The sequence below is a fragment of the Quercus suber genome, unplaced genomic scaffold (genome assembly GCF_002906115.3).
Source record: "Quercus suber isolate HL8 unplaced genomic scaffold, Cork oak 2.0 scaffold_20, whole genome shotgun sequence".
NCBI classification, from domain to species: domain Eukaryota; kingdom Viridiplantae; phylum Streptophyta; class Magnoliopsida; order Fagales; family Fagaceae; genus Quercus; species Quercus suber.
In genome coordinates, this window is record NW_027069485.1 from 381,758 (window position 1) to 390,808 (window position 9,051).

Genomic DNA, 9,051 nt, shown 5'->3' on the forward strand with positions numbered 1-9,051 from the left:
GTTGCACAAACATGAGGGCATTGATAACCTACGCCTGAGCTGAGCACTAGAAATAAGAGGGAAGGATAAGAAAGAGGGGTTGGTCACAAAGAGGGGAGAAAAGGGAACAGGGGTAATAGATAAGAAAAATAGAGAGTCCGAGAGGAGTTGGAGGAAAGATTGTGTTGCCGAGAAGGAGAAAAGTGATCTCATTGAGTCCTTAGTTGTAGAACTACCCACAGTAGGAAATTCAGCCCAACAAAAAAATAAGTTGTGAGCCCAAGTGGGGTTGAGCCCATTGGCCTCATTTGCGACCCGCACAATTGGCGCCGTCTGTGGGAATCTCCTACGCTGCTGTGGTTCAGCTGAGGCTCGCACACGAGATAGATGTCCGGAACCCGTTCGGGGAGTGACGCCGAAAGCGGCTCGATCGGATCCTCTCGGGGGTCGTCTTGGCGAGAACGAAGGCAGAAATGGCACGAAGACAGGCGCCAGGAGGGAGCAGAAGAAAGTTCCGGATTTGGAGAGGGCTCGTACCAGACGCAACGGGCGGAATCCGGTGCATCGGGGCGAAGGCGGTTTGATGAAAGAGACGAGGAGCTTGAGCGTTTGCGAAGGATGGTGAGAGATTTAGAGTTGGAGGCAGAAGACAGGCGCCAGAGAATGAATCAGGACAACCGAGCAAGAAGACCGGGGGCCGGGGGGGAGCGACAAGGAGCAGGATCTGAACAATCTGGTTACCGCCGTCAACGAGAGCACTCGGCTTCGCGCGACTCTCATTTACACAGGGGTCAGCGCCGAGAACGCTCACGATCACGAGAGTATCCAGATCGGGGTTCGGATTCCCTGGAGGAAAAGCGGAACCACAACGCGGCCATGGACAAAAAAAAAAAAAAAAAAAAAAAAAAAAAAAAAAAGATATATTACAACCATAACATTTTTCACAACAAATTTTAAATGATAGGTTGTTACTGGCTGTTATTAATAGACAAAAAAATAATTTAAGTAGTAAGTTCAAATTAGAACCAGTAACACCAAAGATTTGTTGTGAATATAGCACTTCTCAACTATAAAAAATAAAAATAAAATAAAAATAAAAATAAAAAAGAGCAATACACAAAAATTTTCACAACAGTTGAGTTAGCAAACTTTTACTAGTACTAATTTAAGTCCACTACTAACATCATTTTTTTAGTTATCCCTATCAATCTGTCACATTAACAGGTGTAAAAAGTTTTGTCAAATTTTTCTTGTCTATAGACTCTCTCATAAAAAATTTATAAAAAAATTTTTACATGATTCGTGTTTATTAGTAATTTTACATCTAAAACAAGATAATAGATTTTAAGTAAATTTTTTTTTTTTTAAGTTGTATTGAAATATTGTCTCAATTTCGTTTGGGATCCACTTATTTTGTTAAAATTGAAAATTTTTTGCTGAAAGTACGGTAGATTAAGGTAAAAGTTAATTAAAATAGTACAGTGAGACTCATGAATAGTATCAAAAAGTGCAATGAGATCTATAAATAATAACAAAAATAAGCTAAATAGTAAAATAATTTGGTAAAAATAATTTTTGCTAAACACACGCTCAGTTTTTAGTTTTCACTTTAAGCCCCAGGTACATAGAATCGGCCCCTGGTTTGTTTGAGACAAACGGACTCGTCTACTATTTTCATTTTCTCCTTTGAAAAAAGAAACAAACAAACAAACAAATAAATGGTCGCCGGTCTTGTCGAGACAAACAGTTAGAAAAAATAAAAAATTGTTGCAGACTTGTGGAGCAAGCATTTCCGAACTCATTCCATTCCAATGTTCCTAATTTTGGAGGGTTCATTCCGTTATTGGGAAACCAAAAAAAGACTATCCTTTCAAAAACTGTTTTGGTGTCATTCCCTCTAATTTTCTCTCTTCCAAATATAAAGAGATCAGCAAAAAATAAGCACTACTATGACAGATATAGTAGAAAATCCAGAGCAGAAAAAAAACTCATTAACGGAAACAACAAACACTCACAGCTATACACTTCCAATCTATTCTTCTCCAACCTGATACCATTCCGGGGAACACGCCAACCTTTTGTTTTTGTCTCACTTCTCTCATTTGCTGCATATATTCATCGTACTATCCGAACTTTTAGTCTTGCCGACCACGTAATCCTACGTCTAAGGAAAGCGACCTTTGACTCTCTCTCATTTTAAACAAGTCCTGTATATATTATTGAACTAACGCCTGTATATATCATTGAACTAACGCTAAGTATGTGTTTAAATACCAATGAAAAATTAAAATTATTTTACTATTCAGTTTATTTTTGCTATTATTCATAGATAGTACTACACTTTTGGTACTATTCATGAGTCTTACTGCACTATTTCAACTAACTTTTACCTTTATTTTCGGTATTTTCAGCAATAAATTTTCAGTTTTAGCAAAATAAGCGGTATTCAAACATAACCTTACCTGAACCAGAAAATCTTTAACTATGACATATAATCCCAGTTACACAGCAGGAAAAAAAACCCACGCTTGACAAGAAAAAATGGGGTTCTTTGAATCCACAGAGAATGGTTTTTCAACCTTTTTCTCATATTACTACTCCTCACTAATGTCTTCAGGTACTGATTTTCTTCTTAAACCCGTTTTCCTACGAGGTTTTTCAGGCTCATTACACTTGGTCTTGTTATTTGGCGTGTTTGGCTCATGGGTGTGCCAGAGATTCAAGATGGGTAATAGGGAAGGTTCAAAGGAAAGGTTTAGGAGAACCAGGAGTTTGTACCATAAACAAACTCTAATTTGTTCTATGGGTGTTTGTGTATTCAGTCTTGTCTTATGTTTACTGAATTACTTTTATTGGTATAGAAATGGTTGGTCCGATGAAGAATTAGTGACCCTTTTGGATTTAGCACTTAGAACACTTGCTTGGGGTGCAGTTTGTGTTTATTTGTTTAATTTAGGTAGACCAAAGTACCCGTTTTTATTGAGAGTTTTCTGGGGTCTGTATCTCTTAATTTCTTTTTATGACCTTGTTATAGATGTCGTTCTTTATAGGAAACATGTCAATTTACCAGTTCAGTATTTAGTTTCCGATGTTGTCTCAGTTGTCACGGGTCTGTTCCTATGTTATGTTGGATTTTTGGGGGAAAATGAGGGTGAAGATGCCATTCTTGAAGAACCACTTTTGAATGGCGATTCTAATGCAAGTAATGAATCAGAGTCAAATAAGTCTAAGGGGGATGAAAATGTAACACCTTATTCGAATGCTGGATTTTTCAGCATTCTTACTTTCTCATGGTTGGGCCCTTTGATTTCTGCCGGTACTAAGAAGACATTAGACCTTGAGGATGTTCCTCAACTTGATCCCAGTGATAGTGTATTTGTGGGCTATCCAAGTTTTAGAAATAAGATTGAGGCAGAGTGTGGTACAATTAGTGGAGTGACCACACTAAAGCTAGTGAAGGCCTTAATCTCCATGGCATGGAAAGAAATTATTTTGACAGCCATTTTCTGTATGATGTACACAATGGCTTCCTATGTTGGACCATATCTTATTGATACTTTTGTTCAATACCTCAATGGGCGGCGCAACTTCAAGAATGAGGGCTATGTTCTGGTTTCAGTGTTTTTCTCTGCAAAACTCGTTGAATGCCTCACGCAGAGGCACTGGTACTTTAGGGTGCAGCAGGTTGGAATCAGGGTTAAATCAGTATTGATTGCAATGATCTATAATAAAGGTCTAACACTTTCATGCCAGTCAAAGCAGGTTCACACTAGTGGGGAGATTATCAATTTCATGACTGTTGATGCTGAGAGGGTCGGCGACTTCGGTTGGTATATGCATGAGATTTGGATGATTTTAGTACAAATTGTTTTCGCATTGTTGATTTTGTATAAAAATCTTGGGCTTGCTTCAATTGCGGCTTTTCTGGCAACCGTACTTGTAATGTTGGCTAATGTTCCTTTGGGGGCAGTACTAGAGAAGTTCCAAGACAAGATAATGGAATCAAAAGACAAAAGAATGAAGGTGACGTCTGAGATTTTAAGGAACATGAGGATTCTCAAGCTTCAAGGATGGGAGATGAAGTTTCTATCTAAAATCATGGAGCTCAGGAAGATCGAGGCAGGGTGGTTGAAGAATTTTCTTTACACTAATGCAATGTCCTCATTTCTCTTTTGGGGGGCCCCCACATTTGTGTCTGTGGTCAGTTTTGGTGCTTGTATTTTGATGGGGATCCCACTTGAGTCAGGGAAGATCTTATCTGCACTTGCAACGTTTAGGATTCTTCAGGAGCCCATCTACAATCTTCCTGACACAATCTCAATGATGGTTCAAACTAAAGTGTCCCTCGATCGAATTGCATCATTCCTTCGTCTTGCTGACTTGCAGTCTGATGTGATAGAGAGACTTCCAAGAGGTAGTTCTGATACAGCAATAGAGATTATTGATGGGAATTTCTCTTGGGATTTATCTTCCTCGAATCAAACGCTAAAAGATATAAATTTTAAAGTGCAACATGGCATGAGGGTTGCTGTTTGTGGGACTGTTGGCTCAGGTAAGTCAAGTTTGCTTTCCTGTATGCTGGGAGAAGTACCCAAGATATCTGGGACTGTTAAGTTGTGTGGGACAAAGGCATATGTTGCTCAATCCCCTTGGATACAAAGTGGCACGATTGAACAGAACATATTGTTTGGTAAGGAGATGGAAAGAGAAAAGTATGAGTGGATCCTTGAAGTATGTTCCTTGAAGAAGGATCTTGAAATTCTCTCATTTGGGGATCAGACGCTCATAGGCGAGAGAGGAATCAATTTGAGTGGTGGGCAGAAGCAAAGAGTCCAAATTGCGCGTGCTCTGTACCAAGATGCTGACATCTATCTATTTGACGATCCGTTTAGTGCTGTAGATGCTCACACAGGATCCCACATATTTAAGGTACTTTATTTCTGTATTCTAGTGCTACAATATTCACTGTAAAACGTGTTTTCTTTTGAGTTTGTCATGTACATAAAGTTATAAATATACGCATTTGAAGATAGGTGGTTGTGTGCATGTGAGTTGAGGTGCTCAAAAATTTTTGTGATACCATTGCACTATGTTTTTTTCTGTTTTCTGTAGTTGTAATGTAACCTCTTTTGATATATTAACTTCTATATGGCAGGAATGTTTGCTAGGGGTTTTGAGTTCAAAAACAGTGATTTATATTACTCATCAAGTAGAGTTCTTACCTGCTGCTGATCTTATCTTCGTAAGCCATTCACATTTTGTTTCTTCCTACCTTTTTCTTTGCTTAACTCATGGATGGATTGTTCAGCTCTTTTCTATCACTGAATTCAACTTATAATTCATTGTTAGGTCATGAAAGATGGGAGGGTTACTCAAGCTGGAAAGTACAATGATATTCTTAATTCTGGAACTGATTTTATGGAACTTGTGGGGGCACATGAGAAAGCTTTGTTGGCACTTGATTCTGTGGAGGCAGGATCAGTTTCTGAGAGTACTAGTATGAGCAAGGAATTCGGAAATATATCTAGTACTAATTGGGTTGCGCAAAGACAAGAAAACACAGACGTTGAAACTGGTAAAACAGATGACACAGTTGGGACAAAAGGACAGATTATCCAAGACGAAGAGAGAGAAAAAGGTAAAGTTGGGTTTTCAGTCTACTGGAAGTATATCACTATGACATACAGAGGAATTCTTGTGCCCTTTATATTGTTGGGACAAGTTCTCTTTCAGCTCCTTCAAATTGGAAGTAATTATTGGATGGCCTGGGCAACCCCTATCTCAAAAGACATGAAACCTGCTGTTAGTAGCTCTACTCTAATGATTGTGTATGTTGCTTTGGCCATTGGAAGTTCTTTTTGCGTCCTCCTGAGATCCATGCTTCTTGCGGTGGCTGGGTACAAGACTGCCACTCAACTCTTCAGTAAAATGCACTACTGCATTTTCCGTGCCCCCATGTCATTTTTTGATGCCACTCCAAGTGGAAGGATCCTAAACAGAGTAAGTGGAAAGATGTGTATTGTGCTCCAAGCATAGTTTGCCAAATTTACATAGCTTTGTTCTTCAGTTTAAGAAATTCCTCTCTCTCTCTCTCTCTCTCTCTCTCAAAGACAACATACACAAATATTCTTTCAGATAGACATAATTGGTGTAAATGTTTTACTGAACTGTATTTATGTTTCCTTGCAGGCCTCTACAGACCAAAGCGCTGTAGATTTGAACATTCAATATCAAGTTGCGACATTTGCATTCTCATCGATCCAACTCCTTGGAATTATTGCAGTAATGTCTCAGGTTGCATGGCAGGTTTTCATCATTTTTTTCCCAGTGATTGCAATCTGTTTCTGGTATCAGGTTAGTATACAATCTGACTTCATCAAAATATTGCCTGCTATATTATGCTGAAAAATGCATTAATCACATCACATCTCAGACCAAAAAATTGACATTAACTTGTGCTTATGATACTGCAATCTTTACAATATATGCTTAGTACATGCTACAAACTTTTATTGGTTAAATGTAAAACCTATATGCTGAGTTTTGCTGTCATTTTTATATAAAAAATGCACTGATTTGCTAAATTAATGAATAGAAAAATATGTTTTCTTAAGTTAGATGTTTGCCAACTAGCTAGATGAATGCAGTGTATTTTGATATGTCCTTAAATTTCAGAAGTTTTTAGGTTGGAAAACTTTGGAAAGATCTACTTATGTGAAGAATCCATCAAGCCTAACTCCTGTTGTAATATTACAAGGTGTTCACACAAACTTTTGATTATGCAGCAATATTACATACCTTCAGCAAGAGAATTGGCGAGATTAGTTGGAGTGTGCAAAGCTCCATTGATACAACATTTTTCTGAAACAATATCAGGCTCAACAACTATCAGGAGCTTTGATGAAGAATCAAGATTTAGGGAGACAAATATGAAACTGACAGACACAAATTCTCGGCCGAAATTCAATATTGCTGGTGCTATGGAATGGTTGTGCTTTCGATTGGATATGTTATCTTCTATCACTTTTGTCTTCTCTTTGATTTTCTTAGTCTCTATTCCAGAAGGTGTCATTGATCCAGGTAGGTGATTCACATAAGTTGTCTTAGTAACACATAACAATTCTTCTTTCTCTCAATTTAGTTTAATATTTGGTAAAGGAACTTATAATAGCTTTCTAATTGTCCTCTCTTTTTTTCTATGTTGTCTCTTGAAGGCGTTGCGGGCTTAGCTGTGACATATGGACTTAATCTAAACACGTTACAGTCCTGGGTAATATGGAATATTTGCCAAATGGAGAACAAAATTATATCTGTTGAGAGAATACTTCAATACACGAGTATACCAAGTGAGCCGCCTCTTGTGATAGAAGAAAATCGGCCAGATCAATCTTGGCCATCACTAGGTGAAATTGATATTCGTAATTTGCAGGTCAGTTCTTAGTTGTCTATTACCCAAAAACCAAGAGATTATATTTAGGATCATTCATGGCTATAATTTTTATGTAATCTTTAGTAATTGATGGTAATGTGGGCAATGTAGGTGAGGTATGGCCCACACATGCCATTTGTTTTGCGAGGTCTCACATGCACTTTGCCTGGAGAAATGAAAACTGGTATTGTTGGGAGAACAGGCAGTGGCAAATCAACTCTCATACAAGCACTTTTCCGGATCGTTGAACCTGCTGTTGGTCAGATAAAGATAGATGGCATCAACATATCCTTGATCGGACTGCATGATTTGCGATCCAGACTTAGTATTATCCCTCAGGACCCAACAATGTTTGAAGGGTCTGTGCGAAGCAACTTGGATCCACTAGAAGAGTATACAGATAAACAAATTTGGGAGGTGGATTGGTTTTTCTTTGATGATTGAAGGAACTATATTTTTGCTAGATTTTCCTCATAAATTAGACATGCTGCTCTTAGGATTTGTAGTCAATGTGTGGCAAATGATTATATTTTATTTATTTAATTTTTCCCCTCTATTTGTTTTAGGCTCTGGATAAGTGTCAACTTGGAGATGAAATTAGGAAGAAAGACGGAAAACTAGATTCAACAGGTTTGTCTTTTCAGCTTCTTATGTAGAATATTTCAAGACCATGTTGTGGAAATATGTTGTTTATATATTTATGGATGTTGCAGTTAGTGAGAGTGGAGAGAATTGGAGTGTGGGTCAGAGGCAGCTGGTTTGCCTTGGTCGTGTGCTGCTCAAGAAAAGTAAGTTGTTGGTGCTTGATGAAGCTACTGCATCCGTTGATACGGCTACTGATACTCTAATCCAAGAAACCCTCAGCCAACATTTTTCCAACTGCACAGTCATTACCATTGCACATCGGATAACTTCCGTTATTGATAGTGACATGGTTCTGCTACTCAACAATGGTTAGTATGACCATATGATTTCATCTTACTCGCATAGCTTCTGTTCCCTTAGTTCTTTCATGGTTAGAATGATTTCATTCTAATCCTAATACTATAGCTAAGCAGATTCTCCCAATCTTGGTGCAGGGCTTATCGAGGAATATGATTCTCCAGCAAGATTGCTAGAAAACAAGTCATCATCTTTTTCTCAACTTGTAGCTGAGTACACTTTCAGGTCAAATTCCAGTTAAGTGATGAGCAAATTTTGGCATTATTCAACTCTGGCAGGTTTGTTGACAATGACGAAAATAAAGCCACTTAGATCTTGTTTGAACCGTGCTGAACGATATTAGAGGGATTTTAGGTGACCTTGTTAATGGTTGCTGTGCGTTTTGTTGGGCATACTGTACTAACAAATGGCGCTACTACGTCTCTATATATCTAAAAGCTAAAACATAGCATTTATTATAACTACGCTCTAGTTGAGCCACATCAATGTTCATATTATTATCATTTTTCTTTTCAATTTTTTTATAATTGTTTTTAACATTTTTTTTTTTAATATTTACATTTCTTTCAACATTTCTCCATTCCTTACCTTTTCATCTCCCCACTACCCTCTACATTAATATCATTCTTCCTCTTTCTCTTCATCTTTCTTTATTGTCTTTTCTTATTCACATCATCTTACTATAAATTTGTAACTATCTC

At 37.8% G+C, this 9,051-nt stretch overlaps 1 protein-coding gene across 1 annotated transcript; it reads left to right on the top strand.

The window, feature by feature from the left end:
- The first annotated feature begins 2,425 nt into the window (after positions 1 to 2,425).
- LOC112022768 (ABC transporter C family member 3) lies at positions 2,426 to 8,831 on the top strand. The gene is made up of 10 exons (XM_024055395.2): positions 2,426 to 4,908; positions 5,135 to 5,221; positions 5,329 to 5,979; positions 6,169 to 6,333; positions 6,765 to 7,059; positions 7,194 to 7,408; positions 7,520 to 7,825; positions 7,975 to 8,038; positions 8,122 to 8,361; positions 8,488 to 8,831. The coding sequence occupies exons 1-10, from the start codon at positions 2,521 to 2,523 to the stop codon at positions 8,589 to 8,591; spliced, it is 4,515 nt and encodes a 1,504-aa protein (XP_023911163.1). The 5' UTR covers positions 2,426 to 2,520; the 3' UTR covers positions 8,592 to 8,831.
- Positions 8,832 to 9,051: the final 220 nt, after the last annotated feature.